The following is a 23,232-nucleotide window of genomic DNA, read 5'->3' on the forward strand; positions in this document are numbered from 1 at the left end:
TCCAATCGCAAGTGCATGTAAACTTGAAATAATTATATTTGATAAGTTGGCAGGTTTTTACGCAGACAGTAAAATTAATAGTATTTAGGACATACGAGGGGTGTTTAAAAATATAATGGGACTAAGAGTCTTTCATCTTCGTATTCCATTCATTTTAGAATTGTTCTGTGTATTGTATTGACTTCTTCACTGTACATATGAGAACGTGTTCCGTTATTTGTCCCTTGTAAAATTGTAAAAGAAAATGTGAACAGTAGAGCTGCAGTTCTATTACATGTACTTTTTGAACAACCCTCGTACACAAACAATAGTCATAAAAATATAATGAAACAATACCGAGCGTAATATTTTATTTGATCAAACCGTTTGGAATCAGCATCGAACGGAGGAAACATGCATATTGTAACTCATTCAGACATATTTGTGTGGACCTACCTCCATATGCTACAACAATCCGTTGTTAAAATACCTATATATGAGACAAAACTTTTTCAGTAATAACCAGAAAATGTCAAAATTGTCAAATCACAGCATCACTGGTCTTATGACCACTGTACATCAGTTTATTGCATATTTGTATTGAGCAGACCCCTCGCATAAATTTTCTTTTAACTGTAGTCTTTAGATAGTTATTCTTCTTTCAAAGCTTCCGCCGTATGTCTAATTATACTCTTTTTTTTCGTTGATAGTAGAGCGATTTTTTACCAGGAAGATTTTTATTTTTGAAAGGTTTGATGATAGATAACAAATTGACAATTACCACTATTGAGAAAGGTGTTTGCAGGTGGTAGTTTCAGTTGGACAACTGTCTATTTTCTTGTATATTGTGATATGGAGTTCATATCCACACATGGATTACAAAATGAATTTTGAATCCGCTGTTAGTTCCCATGCAGAAACGGTCAAACAAAGGTCTTTAAGTAGCCTAAGTATGTTAGGCATTTGAGGTCTTCCTCCACCAATCGCAATATGACCTATGCTGTGTCGATGTGACGTAAAACCCAAAGCAAACAAAAATGTTTTACACCAATGTGTGACGAATGAAATTAAATATAAGGACATTTTCCTCATCATCGTTTTTGATGTTCTACACACCTGAGCCCACCTGACATTCTCAAAGAAGACTGCACCAAATATGTCAAGACATGGGTGGGTTAATAACTATCAATGAAAGAATTGAATACATATACATATATACAGGTTTTATTTTAATAAAATAGACCATATTTAACAAAATAAAATAGAAACAATTAAGAAAACTCGCCATTCAAAGTTTCGAAAATATATGATCTGCATATGGATGCCACAGTGTTAGTGAGGCGTAAATAATAGATACAACATTTCATCACGTAATTTTATCAATTTTCATTATCTATTCAATAATAATAATAATAATAATAATAATAATAATAATAATAATAATGATAATATTATAATGATAATATTATAATAATAATAATAATAATAATAATAATAAACTCTTTATTTAAATAAGGTAGCTTATCAAGATAAAACATTAAGGCATCCAGAGATAACACATAATATAATGGTCTTATTTTCAACAAGGGCTTAAAAAAACATTCAGCAGATCTACAGCTACTACATCTTAACCAACAAAGCAGAAAACAGAAGTTTTTAATTGCACATTAAGGATAATAGAATAATTCTTATTTACCTTTATTATCATGACCGGGTAAAACTATAAACATTAAAACTATTAAAAATATATCTGAAAAGATGATAATACAGATCTACCCGGAATCAAACAAAAGTTGTGCTTGGCCTATGACTCTGACACTAATTGATTGGGAACCAGGCTATATTGCGCTTTACCTGTTTAATATTTTGTGGGTCAGGAAACCAGTCAAATGTAAATTACCCAGTGTGCACCGTAACATAAACTTTGGAAAGTTAGGAAGTTATGGCGGTGGGATTTGGTCGGAGGAATGTTGGAGTTTTACATAATTTAGTTAATTCAGTGCATTTAATTTCAAAAATGAATCAATTGGGATTAATAGTTTTAATTTTTCATCTACCTCAATTTAGTTTAGGAGCCGTAAATTCGTGTTATGACTCGAGAGGTAGAGCGCAAAAATGTGAGCCAGAATTTGTGAACGCTGCCTTCAACCTCACTGTAGAAGCAACTAATACATGTGGATTAACCGGTCCGCAAGAGTTCTGCTTGCAGACTGGAGTAACAGGCGTGAGAAAATCATGTGGTCACATATGTGATGCTGGGTCTCCGTCCCAAACACACCCACCGTACTATATGACTGATTTTAACAACCAAAACAACTGGACATGGTGGCAGAGTGAAACTATGTTAGAGAGGAGGGGAGAATGGCTTAACTCTCGCCAACAACATGTTAACCTTACGCTTAGATTAGGTAATCAAATGAATAATATAGGAATTATATAGGAAATACTTTAACAGAAGTATCCTCATTTATCTACTTATCAGTCATACATTACCATCCAGTTGAAATTGTGATATATTATATTTTAAATAACTTTTATTTTTTTAATAAGGTTTTATTAATTTTTAGGAGTTGACAAAATGACAGTTTGATTGCCTGAAATAACACTCTTACAGTTTTTGTTGTTCTATTTTATTTTATTCCATATAGAACTTATGTCGAAATGACATTAGATTAGAAATTTAGAAATAAACAACTACAATTATCCTTATTCATTACCTGTTTCTGTAACAATTTAACTATTTTTATCCCCATTTATTCGAAAATCATACATACATAGTTATATACACAATCAATAAATATGCTGTATAAGATATTTGGGCAATGGCATCATATTGTCTATTGACAAAAATCATTTAATTAGATATTTTGAGATGCAAAATAAAAGCTATCACCAGTAAGTACGATAGAACATGGATCAAATTTAGTGGACCCTTGATTATTCTGTTCACATGCTTTTTTATTGGTGGCTATTGCCCCCACTCCTTCAGTGTTTTACACATTTATTTCTAAAACTCAGAAAAACAACCCAGTAACAGATGCATGGTGGACCAATAAAACTTGATTTTATCCAATCCATTTTAATTTTTTCTGCAATTTTATAATCATTAAAAATAACATCTATAACATCAAGTTACAGTCTTTCATTTGATACATTTTTTTGCCCTCAAAAAGTTTTTGAAAAAAAACAAAAACTTATCAGCAGTATTAGCTTTAAAGTGTTTAATTCACATCCTGGAAACCATGTCAGAATTAAGTAAAATTAATCAAGTAATTATCATAGTGTTGTATTTTTCAGACCTGCATGAAATTTGACATGTCAGACTACCTGGCTATGAAGCAGCATGTCTGGTATTTTAAGATTTAAACAGAGTGCAGGGGGGGGATCTTGCCTTTTAAGGCTTTTATAAGTATAACAAAACAAGCACACCAATAATTATAATTCATTTTTATATAGATATGAAATTCTCTGATTGAGTATTGAGTAAGTCAGAAATTGTTTTAATATAATGTCATCTATATTATTGATAAAGCAACTTTAGGCCTTGCTTTAATGTTAAACATCCAACTAAGTTTAAACATAAAATACCTGTGATAGTTTTGTGCACATATGTTTAGGTCATTTTAATACTATTTTGTTCTTTATCTATGTCTGCATTGCTTTATAGAAACCATTTTTTTTTACAAAAAATTACTGAAATATTATCACGTATTTATACCCAGCATGCAGTCATCAACTGTTATGTAATGTATGCATGTCAAGGTTTGCTAAGCCAGTGACTGGATGCCAAGGTTATTATGAATGTATTAATATCTCCTGTAAGAAATGTGTTATCATCGGAATTTATGACAGATTAGGAGATTTTCGTCTTTGTTGTCACAAGTTTTAATTCTTATTTACTTAGGTCAGTTTGGAGGTTTTATTATATAGGATAATACTACAATTGTGCAGTAGTGTGTAAATCTGTCTTTACGGGTGGTTTTTACAGCATATCAATATTGTGTTTATTCAGACAAAATTTGTGTGAAATTTATGGCTTATGTTTCTTTCCTTCTAGACTGGGTGTCCAGATTTTAAATTCAAGTCTTTGATTTTTTTGTATTTTTTTGTATTTTTTTTTTTTTTTTTTAGAAATTTTATTTACTAATACAGAACAGAACACTTAATGCCTCAACCCTCGTGAATATCACCGACTTTAGTATTCCTTACAAAGCCACATAAACAGTCAACATAGTAAAGGTGTCCTTATTTTCCTCCATGTCAGATCAGTGTAGTAAGTCTCCTTTTAAAACTGCAGTTTCTTTACAAGCATTTCTCTGTGAAAGATTAAGTAATTTAATTATCTATAACTTAAAGGGCATTTCAGGGGAAAAATATTAGCTTTCTGTCTTCTAGCTGATATAATAAGTCAGATGATGTTAAGTAATGGTTCAGGTGAAGAAATGCACAGGGCATTACAGGGGAAAATATACATATTTTGAACTGGGGAAACAGCCTTTATTTGGCTGTAAAATACAGGAAAGAAAACACTGTTGGTATTTTAAATAATTTCAAAAAAAAAAATATCACTCTTCCATATTTATAGGTATTTAAAATACCTATAAATATGGAAGAGTGATCGGTCTCTTAATTGGAAAGAGGTCTTAGTCACTTGATTTGTGGAAAATTATTGCTAAAATTACAAATTTGGAAAGAAAAAAAGCTGGTGTAAGTTTTGACTTTTGGGAAACCAGCATGGTTTCAAAGAAAAATTCAATTGGGAAGAGGCGAAGCCTTTTAAATTTATGCCTTAGTTATTTAAGGTGAAAAATCACTGGCTGCATGCATGAAATCATTTCTCAACGGTTAAAACCCTGTTTAATTTTAAAACCAGCAGCAGAATTTTTTTTCTGTCTACACACTGACACAATTTTTTTTCTGTCTACACACTGACACAATAGTCATGCATATTTTATACAGAGAAAGTCTAATCTATGTTACAAAGTTATCAAGAATCAATCATATTATTCTGGAAACAAATAGAGGGAATTTTTGGTGTATAAAAAATATTAAGAGAAAAGGTTTCAGTGCCAAAATGGGTTCTTTTAAAATGACTGAATTATTTTATTGGCCTATTTACAGCTAAAATCTTGTGTGTATGTACTATGTATTTATGTGTGGCAGTAAGGTGTAGAGTGTATGTTGATAAGTAAAGATAAGACAAGATTATCGGAGATTAACAACATTTCCTGCTCTCTATCTACATGTAATATCCACCTGTACACGGCATCTTACACATAATTGGTCTTCTTGAATTAGGTTTAGCATACTGATGATTTTACCAGCATGATGATGGTCTGTTTCTATGTAGTTATTGAAAATTTATCTTAATATATCCTCTATAAATAAATTGCTGAGTTGGCTCATTTACCTTTCATTTAGTTTCATATATATTAAATTGGCCATCTTCAGAACTGTACACTGTGCAGAGGATTTTGTCCATGATGATGGCCTGTTTTTATGTAATAATTGTATATATATTCATCTTAATATATCAAAATTGTCTAAGAATATAAATTGCTGAGTAGACAATTTTACTTTCCTTAACTTGTTTTGGACACCACAGATAGATTTACCATTAAAGTTGACCAAGGTTTCAAGTAAAAGGTTACCTATGTGCCACAGGCGGCAGTATCAGTGTTTGGACACCCCACCCCTATCTGCCCCTGGACCCCTACTACAACCCTGAAAAAAAATTCAACACTCTAAGGCTTACTATAAGGTACCAAATACAAAACCACCGATGAAATTATATAAAAAAAAATTTTTCCACTATCAAAATTATAGTTATAGAAAGGTGTAAAGCCTACTATATGTCCATTTGCCAAACAATGTGGAACACGGGAAATCGTCGTTTCGGCGACTGAGGCGCATTCCGGCGGGATTTCGCTGCATCATTCATTAACATTAATAAAAAGAACTAGAATTCCTCAGTTTATGTAATTCAAGTCCAACGAATATCACTATCATTCCGATTTTTTCTGTTTCACGGTATTTTTTGAATTGTCGTAGCCATTTTGCAGTCTGATACCTGGGTTGAAATACGCGATCTGATTGGACGAGCCAAATTGGACTTCCAATCAGATCGCGTATAACACACAGGTATCAGAATCCAAAATGGCAACGACAAGTCAAAAATTACCGTGAAATAGAAAAAATCGATAGAATTAAGTAAGCTGTGGAATTCAAGTTCTTTTTATTGATATAAATGAATGATGCAGTGAAATCCCGCCGGAATGCGCCTCAGTCGCCGTGTTCCACATTGTTTGGCAAATGGACATATAGTAGGCTTTACACCTTTCTATAACTATAATTTTGATAGTGGAAAATTTATTTTTTTTATATAATTTCATCGGTGGTTTTGTATTTGGTACCTTATAGTAAGCCTTAGAGTGTTGAATTTTTTTCAGGGTTGTAGTAGGGGTCCAGGGGCAGATAGGGGTGGGGTGTCCAAACACTGATACTGCCGCCTGTGCTATGTGCTAAAAGTATATTTTACATTTTAATTTTGCACTCTATAGAACAAATAAATATTTGTGGTTCCTGTTACTGTGGAATCAATTTGTTGGAGCTAAAATGAGGAACAAAATGTTAGAAAAAATTATAAATTAGTCAAGTAATATGATATTTTTTGTGAAAGCTTTAATAGTTATATTGTACATTTTATTGCTTTTATCACCTAGTATACCAAGGTACTTGCATCAACAATTTATGTCCTACGGAAAGAGTAATTAAGATAAAATATGAATTTATATAATGATCACTAACTCAACACCTGTTTTATTATAATTTCTTTTTTAGTGTGTGTTCAATCTAGCGGAGATTACCTTTCCCTATAATCTATTTTTGGTTATCAAAATATCAGTAATTATGGTTTAACAAAAGGTGTCAAATTGAAAGTTATAAATGTGAAAGCACAGTATAATAGTTGGTATACCCCATGTTGGGATTTCTTATCGCTCTACCATCTGACAGAAGGCAACAATTTTCTAGATATAATCTTGAAAAATGTTAATCTCATTGAAGAAAATCACTTTATTTAAAACTGTTTTTGTTATATTTAATATACAAAAAATGTTAAAACATTTGTTATAATTGTATTAAATTTTTCAATGCTTTACATATAGAATGATTTATGATGTGTTCGGCAATTTTTGTTAACAGGTTATTAAGCCAAATAAATGACTAAAATTACCCTTTATTAATTTCTGCACTAAATTACTAACAAGGGTAGAATGCATTGATCAGGTCAGGGCCAAAAAACCCTTCTTTGTAGAGGCCGAATATAGGCTGCTTCCCCAGCCAAACTAGCCTCTTTTTTCCCCTAGTTTGGTCCTCAAATTCCCGTCTTTTGAGATTTCCCATAGAAATTTAGAACAAAATTAAATGATGGTGTTGAATTAAGGTCTTTTACTGCCTTATTAGTATTTCCCAGTGCTTTTTGGTTTTCTATTTTGAAGAACTTGTTAAAAGTTTGTGTTAACTTTGAGACCCCTTTTCCCAAAGTATGTCAAAATCACGCATATTTTCCCCAAGATAAAGGTTGAGGCTTCTTCCCAAAAAATGGTGTTTTGGCCCTGCAGGTGTTTCAATTTTTTTATATTTTTTTTTATGAATTGTTTTTTCTGAGTCATATTCTCAATTAGAAATACTCCCAAACTTAAAACATGTAGTTGTGCAGGAGGTGAATATTATTGCAGGCTAGACAGTACATGAGCTGTTTTCATCTGTAGATATGCACTAAGAACTTATCTGGGTTAGCACTTCACTAGTATATTCCCAATTTTAAGCAAAATGCTACAGAATTTCTCCCAATTCAAACAACATTAAATTGATTTAAGATATTCCCAAAATACTTTAGAAACTTTTTAACTGACTCTGTTAACTGACTCGGTGTTTGCCAGTGTATGCCAATACAGGGTTCTAAACAGAAATCATACAATCTTTTAAAACAGCTTAGACATTGTGTTTTTATTTAAATAAATGTGTCAGTAAGTAATTTCAACTCGTATTTTTTTAAGTTTAATAACCTAGTATCATTACTGAAAGAAACAAGTTCCCAATTGGATTAACCTTGACCTGAATGACCACCCTCTCCTCCCTGCCCCCAAAAGGGTGCTCAAGGAAAAACCTACTGGCACTTTTTATAAAGGCAAACACCAGACATTTTAGCTGCCAGGGCATAAAATTTATATAAATATTTAATTTAATATTAATATTCAATTTATAATTTCACATTATCTGTGTATACTAGTAGTTAAGTTGGTATATAAGATCATGTAAGAGTGTTGGCATCTTGGTGTATTTTATATATGCCATATTATAATATATGATATTAGATCTTCTTGTTACTAGAGATGGCCATCTTTTATTGCTCAAATGATTAATGTTGTATTCAGTTTCTGTAAAAAAGAGTCTCTTTCATTGAGTCTGATTATATTGTATCTATACAGTAATTTATTATACATTATTTAAATTCATATTGTGTTAGTGTTAGTTTTTTAAAACTGTATAATAATTATTATCAAAGGCAAGATTTCACAAGTTAATGGTGTTGGAAAAAAGATTCTCCAAAAATTTTAAGTTTTCAAGATTTTAAGGCTAATTTTATATGGTAAAACTCAAGAACATAGTCTATACTTATATATAGTCTATACCTTTATAACTTGTAACTTTAAAGTAAAATTTATACATTTTAAGATGTATTGCACATTGATTTTACATTTGGTAACCATGTGTAAAATTGCTGTGTTTCATAAAGAGCCATAAATGCCTTAGAGCAGCATGCCTCCAGATTCAATGAAAATTTTGAAAATGTGTTTATTGCACATAACATATAAATTATTACTTGAATCTTTTTACTTTCCTTAAAATCTTAGTAAATTTTTCTCAAGTTTGATTTTCTTGAACTATTTTGGCTCATATCATAAAATTATGCAGCTTTAAAAAAGATCAGGTGGTTGGGAAATCTTCACATTTTTTGGAAATTTTCTGTAAGAAATTTTTGGAAATTTCAACTGGTCTGTCAATTTGGGAAAGGCCTACATATACTACACTCAGCCTACATGTATAACTATATTCAATGAAAAAGAATTCACCAAGTGTAAGCGTAGGTGGATGCCAGACAGCCTTATTACGTCTATTGAATGAATATATGTATCTATATTATAATGAAAAACATCGATTCACCCACTGACTCACTTTAAAAGTGTGTATACTGCTGAATTAAATAAGTCGTCTCTTTATATTGTAACATGATATATATAAATCTTCAAAGTTGAATGAATTTTATTTATATAGTTTTTGTGGTTGACACATCACAGCAGGCTTCTAAGCTTTTCTCATTTCATGCTTGTTTAACTATAGTTTGTGGTTTATAATGTTCATGAAAATAATAAACAAATATCATTGACTATTTTAAGTGATTGTCAAAAACTCCTGCACAATTTAAGATATAGATACACACATTCATATAGATTGACCACTGAACCTGTACTTTTAGCTGCTTAAAGGGTCTCTATTGAGGTGTTTTGACATGAACTGGACTGGAAATAAGTTTTCGAGATAAATGTTCCATTCGATGTAGGTCAAGACAAATTATTTCAGGGCACTCGTTTGGTAGTTTTTGGGGCCGAATATGGGTACCATTCCCCTCTCAAAATCATATGTATTTTTCCCCTCTCTCAGAATCTTCCCTCCAAATTCTAAAATAAATCAACTTAAAGTAATTTGTTTGATTTGTTTGTCTAAATTAAAAAAATATACTAGCTATAATTGATTTCAATGGTAGGAAAATTACAAACTATTGAAACCAATGGTAGGAAATATTGTAATGACTAAATGTGATAACAATACACTAAATACATCATTACATAAAATTTCAGATTTTGCCTTAAAATTCCCCTTCCTTAGGGTATGGGTACCTGTCTCCAAAAGGTGTCTAGTGCCCTGGATTTGTTCACAAAATTGCAGATCATTTGCTCACTCCATATTTTTTCCAGAATAACAATTCTAATTGTGAAAAATGACCCAAAATTGAATAGAGTTGCAATGCTTTTCACCCCTTATCAGATGGAGAATAGGGGGGCATTAAGACCTCACTGGAGTACCTTTAATTTTGGTTGTTTGATATGAAATCACTAGAATTAGAGATTGAGGTTAACTAAAAGCTGAGCATGTCCATTAATTTCACAGAAGAGATAATTTGTACATGTATTTAATTATTTTGTTTGTTTTACATTCAGGTAAAGCATTTGATGTAACATACATTCGCCTTAGATTTCATTCACCAAGACCTGAAAGTTTTGCTATCTATAAACGTATGTCTATGGAAGATGAATGGAAACCATACCAGTTCTACAGTGCCTCTTGTGGGCGCACATACAATTTACCATTTGGAAATTACGTGTCACGACAAAATCAAGATACAGCTACATGTACAGACGAGTATAGTGACATTTCCCCGCTGACTGGAGGCGAGGTGCCGTTCTCAACCCTTGAAGGAAGACCAGGAGCAGAAAACTTTGAAAGTGATAAAATATTACAGGTAAAATCTTATTATAAAACATTGCAGGTAAAAACTAATAATTGTAATGTGTTTTCCTTTTTTTGAGAAAAACATCACAAAATTAAAACTTAACACACTGAATCAATATAGATCAGAGTCAAGTATGTATGTCTGTGTCTGTAAACTTAACATTGAATATGGCCGTATTATACGATCCCATCAATGTATGCTACAGTCTTCAAACTTGGAACAGACATTCCTCCACGCTTCAGCTTCCAATTTTAACATACCAGTCCTTTGATTTCACAAGACTGTTGTGTTTTCAAAACTTCTATGTGAGGGGTATGTTGGCAGTATGTTTTATAAAGATACTATATAATGGTTATATCCCTGTTTGAGAGGATTGTTTTTATCTTTGTAAATAAACAATTTAACTTGTATCATTGAGTCAAGGATTTATTTATGCTAATATCAGTGCTTGAAATAGTTAAGTAAATGTTTTCTTGTAAAGATTCTTTATGTTACCCTGCTAGATTTATTAAATGAATTTCCTGTCCATTATCAACTTTAAGGATGTCAAGATGAAAATTAAGCCAGTATGTATGCCCACTCAGTTTCAAATATAAGGGTAAAAGGACCCAACATGAGTTAGAATTTATGGATGTTCTTACTGTCCTGATTCATGACTGGTAGAAAAGTCTGTAAACTTACTTTTAATTTAAGAACGGTCTAGTTTTAAAGAAATAGTAATGGTTATATCTAAAATTCTGGTCAGCAACCAAAAAGGCAGTTTTCATTACAATGATTATAGAATTTAGTATGAAACAAATAATTCAAGCCAGTCTGCAGAGAGATGAGCATTTTGTATCAGTCAGTAGTGTAGTAATATAGACTCTGCTGATTGTGCAGGTAGAGAAAATAAAGCAAGTATACAGGCACGCCCAAATCATAGTAGGCACATGGCCAGAAATAATAGACATGATATACATAAATATCTAGTGTATATTAATAACTAGTCATCAGCAAAATTTTCTCAACATATTTTACATATAAGAATATTTTCAGGCAGTCAACTAATGGGATGTTGTTATATAAGTTTTTGTAAATTTCCACCAAAATGAAGAGTTATGAAACATTATTGTTATTAAGTGTAGCATAATTTACTTGCGTCTTTTGCCTCTTGTTGGAATTTGATTTGTCCATGTTTAAATTGAGAATTGTTGAACATTATAGTTTTGTAAGACTGCACAGAGGTGCCTACTCAGTGCTGGCCTAGCTCTGTTCTTGTGGCAAGTCTAAAGCTCTGTTCTTGTGGCAAGTCTGAAATACCTGCTGAATGCTGACCTACCTCAATTCTTGTGGCAAGTCTGAAGTACCTGCTGAGCGCTGGCTTAACTCTGTTCTTGTGGCAAGTCTGAACTGCCTGCTGTGTACTGGCCTAGCTCTGTTCTTGTGGCAAGTCTGAACTGCCTGCTGTGTACTGGCCAAGCTCTGTTCTTGTGGCAAGTCTGAAGCTCTGTTCTTGTGGCAATTATGAAGTGCTTGCTCAGTGCTGGTCTAGCTCTGTTTTGTGGCAAGTCTGAAGTACCTGCTGAGTACTGGCCAAGCTCTGTTATTGTGGCAAGTCTAAAGTGCCTGCTGAGTGCTGGCCTAGCTCTGTTCCTGTGGCAAGTCTGAAGTGCCTGCTGTGTACTGACCTAGCTCTGTTCTTATGGTTAGTCTGAAGTGCCTGCTGAGTGCTTGCCAAGCTCAGTTCTTGTGGCAAATCTGAAACTCTGTTCTTGTGGCAAGTCTGAAGTACCTGCTGAGAACTGGCGGAGCTCTGTTCTTGTGGCAAGTCTGAACTGCCTGCAGAGTACTTGTCTAGCTCTGCTCTTGTGGCAAGTCTGAAGTACCTGCTGAATACTGGCCTAGGTCTGTTCTTGTGGCAAGTCTGAAGTTCTGTTCTTTTGGAAAGTCTGAAGTGCCTGTTGATTGCTGACCAAGCTCTGTTCTTGTGGCAAGTCTGAAGTGCCTGTTGAGTACTGGCCGAGCTCTGTTTTTTTTGGCAAATCTGAAGCTCTTTTCTTGTGGCAAGTCTGAAGTGCCTGTTGAGTACTGGCAGAGCTCTGGTTTTTTTGGCAAATCTGAAGCTCTTTTCTTGTGGCAAGTCTGAAGTGCCTGCTTAGTGCTGACTTACCTCACTTCTTGTGGCAAGTCTTAAGTACCTGCTGAGTACTGGCCGAGCTCTGTAAGTGTGGCAAGTCTGACAAAGTAGGATTTAACCGGAAATGCCATAATACATCATGGAACTTAAGTGATAAAATTTGTACTGAAAATCAAAAGAATCTTCACAATGTAATTAGACCAGAAGAAGGAAGGCTTTATTTTAGAACAGTCAGCATATTTTCCCACATAAAAGTGTCTGCTCCAATGAACCAGATATTTACAATGATTTATTATTATATGATGATGAATATGGCAGGAATTTTTACAACCTTGGAGTGCTATACTATATCTTTACTCTAAAACCACTAGAAGAACTCATTGACCTGTTTACTGACATTGTTATTTTGATCTGATTGATTGGTAATTATTAAATCAGCTGTATTTATACCTTATTAAATTCCTCTGTATATCTAGAATGTTTAAACCCTTCTTTAAATTTGAAATAATGGTACTATTGGAAAAAAAGATCTTACTATTAGGGGGAAAAAGATTTGTTAAAAGGAAAGAGTTTGCTCCATGAAAGAAAGGTTTAACCGTGGTTGTGATCCAAAAAATAGGCTTTTTCATACTGTCAGAGACTAACCTTGTACAAATATAGTTTTGTGCAGTAAATGGGTAACCATTAAGGTTTTCCTTTCAATTTTATAATTTATTATTGAGAAAATTGACAAGTTATTTTGTAAAATCCCTAAAACTCACATTATTGTCAATCATAACAAGATACACAGATTCAGCAGGAAAAGCATTATAAAGGATGTTTTTCGGCAGTTTTCATATAGACATATAGGCAAAATGAAAACTGTTAAGAATGGGGTTCTTTAAACTTGGCATGTTGTTAGAATATGATAACGTAATGGTACCATATTGGTATGATATTGGCCGATGCTAAATTGTTTTGGCCGTAAGGCATTACAGTAAGACTACCTTAATGTAATCATAAGAAAGTGTTTGTTAGAGAAGTAATTATTATACAGAATTGGCATCCTTCAAAAATTATCCAGTGTAACAAACTGTGCCAACTCAAAAATTTCTTACAGTTTGAATTTATCAGCAATTCTGAAGTAACATTGCTTGTTATTAGATTTCCTTGAACTGCATTTTAGATTTATCAAGCACATTTTCCCCAGGATATGTTTGATGAAACTCTCTGATGCTAGGTATCTGAGATGTGAAGCATCTGTGAATATTTTGAGATCTGTTGACTAGATAAAAACACCTGAACTAGCATATAATGTGAGTGTGTGTAACTTTGTACTCTTGTCTTACTTTATGAATGAAAACATGCATCTGTTTAAAGTGTGTATGTGTACACACAAAGGATGAAAGAAACTAGTAAAATCTTTTGAAACTGAAAAAGTGAATGATTATGCTGTAAACTTGGCAAACTGGAGGATTATAGTTAAAATATCATTTTTTTCTGTCGTTCAAGTTGTCAAACTTTTTAATGACTGGAAGTCTTTTCAGATGACCAAACTGCATGTTTTTGTAACAAAACAATAAAATCATTTTATGTTGTTCTTTTTTTTTGTAACTGTCTAGGATAACAGACTATTAGTATTTCCTGATTGCTGTAATAATAAACTGAAGGAGGTGTATCTTAATAAAGATGGGAAGATTTGATTTATGATATTATGAAAGCTAGTTTCTTACATAAGTTTTATGTACACACGCCAACACATTTCTTCATATACAACACATATAATGAATAACCTGTATCAAAAATTCAAAATATGCACCTTTTCTATGAATAGTGATCTATGAAAAAAACCCAGCAGGATGTATCAGAATATAAAACATAAAATATATCTTGATCAGTGTAATTGAAGTAAGTTATGCAGAAATAAGTTATGAAATATGAAGTATTAAAACAGCTTGCCTCTATAAAACATGAAGTATTAAAACAGCTTGCCTCTATATTCATTCTAATTTTCACTCAAGACTTTTGACTTAAACTGGGCAAATAACTGATTTTCTGTTGAACTCTTAAGTATTATTCTTTATTGTATTTTGCTGATAGATTCATTTTATTCAAAGGGATTCCTGTAAAAATAGGTTTTTAAAAATGTCTAAATACATGTAAGTTATAATTTCCTTGGTAAGAACTTATTAAAAAATAAAGGTACATTATAATTAATTAATAAAAAGACCAGAATAAAGTGGAAATGGTATTGTCAATTAAATGAGCCTTGCTTAATCATTCTTACTCAAATTAATCAATTAAAATATCTAGGTATAGCAGTACCAACTTTCACACATTCATTCCTTTATTTTTATGGCCTTTTTATCAATAATAATATAATTTTCTTCTTTATGTTCTATCAGGGGAAACAATTAGTCATTTTGACAGATTTAAAACCTACTTTTTCTTCCGGTCAGTGATTTTACTGCAGTTTTACTCCATTTTTACTCATGGGGAACCTGATTCTGGTCACTGATTTGTATTCATACACCACTTTTGATCTATTATCTACATTGAACTTTGTGAAATGAGCTGTCAAAAATTTAATATCTCCCTCATTGAAAAACTTTATCTTTATCCAAAGTGAAACGTTTCCATTATTTCGGTATTTTGGGTTATTTGATGGTGGCGAATACCCGAGCCTGTGTCAAGTGTGAAATTTGAGTAAGGCCATAAATTTTTATATTGTTTGTTTTTCGGTAAAAATGAGGTCATTTGCCTTATTCTTTATATGTTATATATCTAAATCATACGATGTCTGTAGAGTGTATTGGGTTAACGTACATGTATGATTTAAGGTAAATAATTGACATAGAAAAGTCACTTCATATAAAAAAGATACAACCCAAGCTTTTTTTTATACAAAAGAGAAAAAAAGAAAGAAAACTTTTTCTTTTTAAGGGTGATTTTTATATATAAAAAAAAAGAAAGAAAAAGTTCATATTTTGTAGGGAGAACATCAGTTTCATGTTTTAAAGTCCGTATTTTAAATACGATATGATTAAAAAATGTTAATTTCTTACAGTGAGTACTATCTATGTATGAACAATTTTGTTTTAAAGGATTAAATATTGTGCTCAGCTCTTAAATTACCTGACAGGAAGAGAGATGTTACTAGAAAAAGGAGAGCTGAAATTTGCTTTATGAATATTTTGGTTGGTTTTTTTTTGCTTGCAAGGGATGATAAAAGTCATCATTACCAGTTTACATGATTAAATTTTTTTAGCCTCTAAAAAAATTTTTGATTTTTTAATAAGGGACATGTATATCCCCCTTTTACAGGGGAAATTTTGGATTAAAAACATTTTTATGTCAGAGGCCGACTGTTATGTTCAGAAAAATGAAAAATTTTTTTTTTTAAAAACCCTTGGAAATTTGTTTTTTTATTTTATTTAAAAAATTAAAATAAAAAAAAAAGGATTTAAAATTGTTTTCTCTGTGTTTAAACCCTGAAGTTTAAAAATTTTAGGCCCAAAAAACTTTTAAAAATCCCGGAAAAAAAAAAAATAAACCCGTAAAAAAAATTGGGTAAAAAATCCCAAAAGGGTTTTGGACTAGATGTAACTCCGGGCCTTTTTTCTTAAAACCCCCCCAACATCTTAAAAACCCGACCCTTTAAAAAAATGCTGACAGGAAAAATTTGGGTTTAAAATAAAGTATCATGTGTTTCAATCATGTCTAATTAAGACTAATCAGTGGGGCACCTGTTTTATTTCCATACAGCAAACTTTGTTCAACAAGGTTCAAAATGGAATCATTTTTTCACCTAGTTTGTCTACACTGCAACTTTATAACTTGTTCATTTTTCTGTGTGAAGATTATTACACAGAGTAAATTTACATATATAGATGTTTGATAATAAAGATGGTGTGTGTGATATGATCAGTAAGGTATGGCAGTAAAATTTTCACCCTTGTGAATAGGGCTTGGGTCTGCCAAAATAGGGAAGTTGCTTTAGTTATGAAATTCTGTAAGTAGGGGTAGAAAGTCATGTATAAAAGGTGGGGGGAGGGGGGGGGGGCGCAAGTCATGGCAACAGCCAAAGTCTGCCATATTGTAAATTTTGATAGCATTATTGGGAAAAAATCTGTTGATTAACAGTATGACTTGGTCCATGTACCTGATTGAACAAATGTAAGATAGTTTGGTTTGATACTTAAATAAAGCCACATCATTCTGTTAATTTAGAATACTTAATAATTACTAGGTTCTTATGTCAGTTCAGTGATATCTTTTATTTACATCAAAATATGACAAATTATATGTTGTTGTTGGCAATATTTACATTCTTCCTGCTGTTGATTTTATCACCCTCACAATATATTGAACAAATTCTCTCTTGAAAAAACAAATGTTTATTTGCCTTGAACTACTGACTGTCACTATTATTTTAAAATTACATTTTGACATGATAAAAGTTACACCACACCAAATCATATTTTTCTTACACTCAACAAAGCCATTGACTAGTGTTTTTTTCTTACTTACTTGGGAAGAGACCTTACCCTCTTGATTTTGGTAAGTTCAGAGTTTTGGGGAAAACTGAATGATTCTAAAGAATTTTTTTATTCTGTTACCTTTTGTAGGCCTCTGCTACCTTTGTAGACCTCTGTTACATTTTGTAGGGCTCTGTTACCTTTTTAGACCTTTTTTGTAGGGCTCTGTTACCTTTTGTAGACCTCTGTTACATTTTGTAGGGCTCTGTTAACTTTTGTAGACCTCTGTTACATTTTGTAGGGCTCTGTTAACTTTTGTAGACCTCTGTTACATTTTGTAGGGCTCTGTTACCTTTTGTAGACCTCTGTTACATTTTGTAGGGCTCTGTTATCTTTTGTAGACCTCTGTTAAATTTTGTAGACCTCTGTTACATTTTGTAGACCTCTGTTACCTTTTGAAGACCTCTGTTACATTTTGTAGGGCTCTGTTAACTTTTGTAGACCTCTGTTACATTTTGTAGGGCTCTGTTAACTTTTGTAGACCTCTGTTTACATTTTGTAGGGCTCTGTTAACTTTTGTAGACCTCTGTTACATTTTGTAGGGCTCTGTTACCTTTTTGTAGACTCTGTTACATTTTGTAGGGCTCTGTTACCTTTTTAGGCCTCTTTTTGTAGACCTCTGTTACATTTTGTAGGGCTCTGTTACCTTTTGTAGACCTCTGTTACATTTTGTAGGGCTCTGTTACCTTTTTAGGCCTCTTTTTGTAGACCTCTGTTACATTTTGTAGGGCTCTGTTAACTTTTGTAGACCTCTGTTATATAAGGTTAAAAATCATTGATTGACTGATACATATATTAAATGTGTATTTTCTTGTGTTTTTACAGGACTGGGTAACAGCTACTGATATAAGAATTGTGCTAACACGTATGAACACATTTGGTGACGAGATTTTTGGAGATCCCCGTGTATTGAGATCATATTTCTACGCTGTCGATGACTTGGCAGTAGGAGCAAAGTAAGATTTTAATATAATGTCTTAAAGCTACAAGTCATGCCTGCAGATAAGTATTAACGTTTTTTCAAAATATAAAACTTAGAAATAACATCTTAATGATGGTTCAGTGTAGAACTGAAACTTGTTGATAATAAATCACCTTAAACTGCACTGGTGTTGATGTAATCATGTGTTTCTTCTTTTATTTGAATTAAGGGAGTTTATGAAATCATCAAATGTAAATAAACGTGACCATTCTTTGCATGCTTAACCTTTAGAAAAGATAAGGGTGAAATGGATTTTTTCATAATCAATAATCTTCATTGTTATGTGGAGCATATAGCGTTGCACTTGTCCGTCCCTCCGTATGTCTGTCCGAGCAAACATTTTAGGTTTAGGGCTATATAACAGTAAAGAGAACAAAAGAGAACAATAGGTTCATTCCGTGATCAAAGGGTTCATGGGCTAGTAGCCCTTAAGAAAACAAAAAAAAATAACAAAGAAAATAGCCCCTAAACCCAAAATGTTGGAGCGTCCGTCTGTACGTCCGTCCGTATGTCCCGAAATCTTGTGAACGCAACTCGTCTTAAACCGGATGACAGATTTTGCTTACCTGTTACCTGTAGATCATTTTAGGTATATGTTCAGAAATGAAACAGTGGAATGAAAAAGTTCCACATAAAAATCTTACATACAGATATGCATGCTCTTGTTTACGAGCACATCTGCACAGTGGGGGCATCCGTGTCCTTTGGACACAGTTCTAGTTTTTATCTTTTTTTTGTGTGTGTGTTTTTCAATGGAGAATCATTTGAAATTCAGTTAAGAAAGCCAAAATTTGCAGTAACATTGTAGTGTTTTATTTTTTTTTAAATCTGTTGAATGTAGAACATATCTGCATAAATTATCTGTCAAAAATGATTGAAAATGTAAATAAGTTACTTGATACTTTGAAAGATACATAATTAATGTAATGAATTTATTATGCTATGGTTTAAAGATTTAACTAAATACGAGAATAATTGTTTTAGCCAGGCTATGGGCCTATTTTTCCGTGAAACACTGGTTAAAGTTTTATTTCCTATTCTTGTATGAACAATCATATCTCATCAATCCCTGAAGGTATTGGCTTGTTACTGCACACATTTATTTTAGACCATAGTAGGTCATTTTCCAAAGCCTCTAGCATAGATTTTTACAGAATTATGGTCCTTGTGAACTTAAAGAACTTCAATATTCATGTTTTAGAATTTCTAATTGAAGGTCTCTTTCCAGGCCCTTTGTGAAATTTTCCTTCATTACTTTCCGTGACTCTAGAAATATCATGTATTTGGTATGAAAATTTCCTAATTCCCATCATTACCCTAGGCTTTGCTTAACATCAAGCTTGAGCAATAGACAACTTAACTCTTGTTATTTGCCTATCCTCTTTCTCAAAAGTTATAAATACATGTATAAAATTGAATAAAAGAATCTATATGCTTCATTATATAGTTTGAATCAGAACAACTTCAAGCAAGTATAAGAGGGCAAAGTTTCCAGCATCCGCGCTGTCTGATCAGGATCCATGCTGTTCGCTATCAGTTTCTCTACTTGTTTTAGGGTTTGTAAGCGAACAGGTTGGTCTGGATCCATGCTGGTCACAAACGCATTATGTTGGTTTTGTCGTGACACGTCTCATATGATTTTATCATTTTTCAGATGTAAATGTAACGGTCACGCAAGCAGTTGTGAGATAGCACCTAACCGAGAGCTGATTTGTGAGTGCGAGCACAACACCACCGGTCCTGATTGTAACATTTGTAAACCATTCTTCAATGATCGCCCCTGGGCCCGAGCCACAGAGGAAGAACCTGGGGAATGTAGACGTTAGTATTTTAAATTTAAATTAAATTATTTTTTTTAAAGATAAAGAAAAATGAAATTTGAATATGGCTTAAAAAATTGAATGTTTTAAGTAATTTTTCTCGAAACATAATTGAAAAGATAATATTTTGTTGATAAATATTTTAAAAGAAATTTTCTTGCCAGAATATTGTGAGCTGTTACTGTTTTATCTCCTATGCTATTATACTATTTTTGTGGCTTTAGGCCAAGATTACATACATGTATATTACATAGCTTGTTTTTTTGACATTCTGATGTAACTTGATTTATTGTTGATATATTATATAAATGTGACAATATTGCTGGTATTTGCTTTCCTTGTATCATACATTACATGCAATATTTCCAAAGGTATGCAAACTGCTTTAAATTTAGGTCAGTGTAATTAATAAAGCTAGCATTAATTGTGTCAATTAACATGCACATGATTGTATTACCTTGGCATTAGATATGCATACTGTAATTAATTAGCTGCCAAGTGAATTGAATTTATCAAACATTTGAAATAGTCCATTTCCCATGTTAAAGAATATTATGATAGAAAATAAAAACTTTGTCAAGTATTTTGATTTACACCTACATGTATTTTCACATATTTCATGGTTAAGTTTTTGTATTTTAACATGTTTAAGTTTTCTAAGGTAAAGTATTTTGATTATTATTTATTTGAGCCCCATCATGACAAAACCAACTTAATGTGTTTGCGACCAGCATGCATCTTGACCAGCCTGCGCATCCGCGCAGTCTGATCAGGATCCATGCTGTTCGCTAGCAGTTTCTTTACTTGTTATAGGGTTGGTAAGCGAACAGCATGGATCCTGATCATACTGTGCGGATGCGCAGGCTGGTCTGGATCCATGCTGGTTGCAAACCCATTATGTTGATTTTGTCATGACATGGCTCATTTATCTATTTTCACATATATTCAGCGTGTGACTGTAATGGTATGAGTGAGGAATGTTACTTTGACGAGGATCTGTACCGTGAGACGGGACACGGGGGTCACTGTACCAACTGTCGTGATAATCGTGGAGGTATACATTGTGAGGAGTGTCTACCGAACCACTACATAGAGCAAAGGACCAACAGATGTACCGCCTGTAACTGTGATCCCACAGGTAGGTTTGATATTTGCTAGAAAATTTTTATTTATCATATTCTGATGATCTCCTCCTTTGAAATAAAACTTTTCTTAAACTTTCTGGTCATTGATGGAGTTTATGTTCAACAGCATTATATTCAGGAAATAGATTATTAAATTCTTGATATATCATAATATGGCAGTAACCTTTTGCTGCCATGGTTTAAAAGTTATGAGCCAGACATTTTTAAAAACAGAAAACTTAGACAAAGGGAAATAGTGAAAAAAATTCCATTTACTAAGTGCACAGAGAACACTGTTTTTATGCCACCGCAGCATCTGCGATGCGGTGGCATATAGCGATTCACCTGTGTGTGTGTTTGTTTGTGTGTGTGTGTGTTATATAGATTATATAGTGAACTTAAAAAATCTTCTTGTAAAAAACCACTTGTCCAATTTCAACCAAACTTGGCAGGATTGATCCTTGGGTGAAGGGCTTCCAAAGTTGTTCAAAGAATTTCATTCCATGCAGAAATCTGGTTGCCATGGCAACCAAAGGAATTATAAGAATAAATTAAAAAAATCTTCTTTGTAAAGACCCAAAAAGGCCTAGAGCTTAGATATTTTGCATAAGGCATTGTCTGGTAGACCTCTACCAAGATTGTTCAAATTATAACCCTGTGGTCAAAATCAGCCCCGCCCCGGGGGTCATTGATTTTTACTACTTATGTACATATAGTAAAACTTTAAAATAACTTTTGTTAAAGACCCAAAAGGCCTAAAGCTTAAGATACTTTTGCATAAGGCATTGTCTGATAGACCTTACCAAGATTGTTCAAATTATAGCCCTGGGGTCAAATCGGCCCCGCCCCGGGGGTCATTGTTTTTCACTATATGTACATATAGTAAAACTTTTTATCTTCTTGTAAAGACCCAAAAGGGCCTAGAGCTTAGATATTTTGCCATTAAGGCATTGTCTGGTAGACCTCTATTCAGATTGTTCAAATTATAGCCCTGGGGTCAAAATCGGCCCCTGCCCGGGGGTCATTGGTTTTCCTTCATATGTATTACGGTAAAAAACTTAAAATAGTAAAAAAATTTCTTCTAGGCAATTGTAAAAATCTGCGTTAAGGTTAGATTTTTGCATGAAACATTGTGAAGTGAACTTCAATAAGATTGTTTCAAATTATAGCTGGGATCAAAATTGCCCCTGCCCTGGGGTTCATTTTGATTTTCAATATTATACATAACATGTATATGTAGTGAAATCAAAAAATCTTATGTCTGAAGGTAACAAGGCTTAGGGAGCTTGATATTTGTTAAATGATATTCTATAGGTACTCTACCAGAGCTGTTCAATTTTTGCCTTCTGTGTCAAAAATTAGCCCCTGCCTGTGGCGCTCATTAGGTTTTCTCTTATATGTATAAGTAAAAACTTTTAAAAAATCATCTTCTCTAATTTCAAAGGCTAGAGTTAAGATATTTTGCATGAAACATTATTTAGTGAACCTCTTAGCAAGATTGTAACACCATTATAGCCCGGGCAAAATTGGCCCCACCTCCAGGAGTCATTGATTTTCACTATGTACATATAATTAAAAAAAAAAAAAAATATTTTTGTCTGAAGGTTACAAGGCATAGAGCGTTTTGATGTTTGCTATATATATCATCTATGGGTTCTCTATAAAGTTGTTTTTTAATTTTATGCCCTAGTGTTAAATTTGGCCCTGCCCGGGGCAGTGATTCCTTCATTATGTTCACATAGTAAAACAGAAAATAAAAACAAATCTTTCTGAATGGGAGAAAGCACAGCTTAGATATTTGACTTGAAATGTTGTTTGGTGGACCTGTATCAAGGTTTGTTTTGAATTAAACCCTTGGGTCCAAAATTTTGCTTTGACCAAGGGGACATGACCTACTTTCTTGTCTTTGATGTACCGCAACTTGAAAATTTTGGACCATATTTAGAACACAATAACGTCATGTGCACAGTTTTAGTTTGTAAAATTGAAACTTTGATTATCAGGTGACCTAGATTTTGATGATGTGACCTTACTTTCTTGTCCTTTATGTACAGCTATAAAATTTGAACCTATGTGTTACAATTAAGATGTTAAGTGAAACTTTTTGATTTCAGCTGA

General features: G+C 32.8%; 1 protein-coding gene across 1 annotated transcript; it reads left to right on the forward strand.

The window, feature by feature from the left end:
- Positions 1-1,864: 1,864 nt before the first annotated feature.
- LOC132728177 (laminin subunit gamma-1-like) lies at positions 1,865-21,126 on the forward strand (the record flags this gene model as incomplete). Its single annotated transcript, XM_060713807.1, is given in 5 exon segments — positions 1,865-2,387; positions 10,263-10,564; positions 18,014-18,144; positions 19,825-19,991; positions 20,940-21,126. Coding segments are annotated over 5 exon segments (1,253 nt in total), but the record flags the coding sequence as incomplete, so codon positions are not given.
- Between the last annotated feature and the right edge of the window lie 2,106 nt (positions 21,127-23,232).

Source organism: Ruditapes philippinarum, unplaced genomic scaffold, assembly GCF_026571515.1.
Source record: "Ruditapes philippinarum isolate M1 unplaced genomic scaffold, ASM2657151v2 ctg4786_1_1_1_1, whole genome shotgun sequence".
Classification (NCBI taxonomy): Eukaryota; Metazoa; Mollusca; class Bivalvia; order Venerida; family Veneridae; genus Ruditapes; species Ruditapes philippinarum.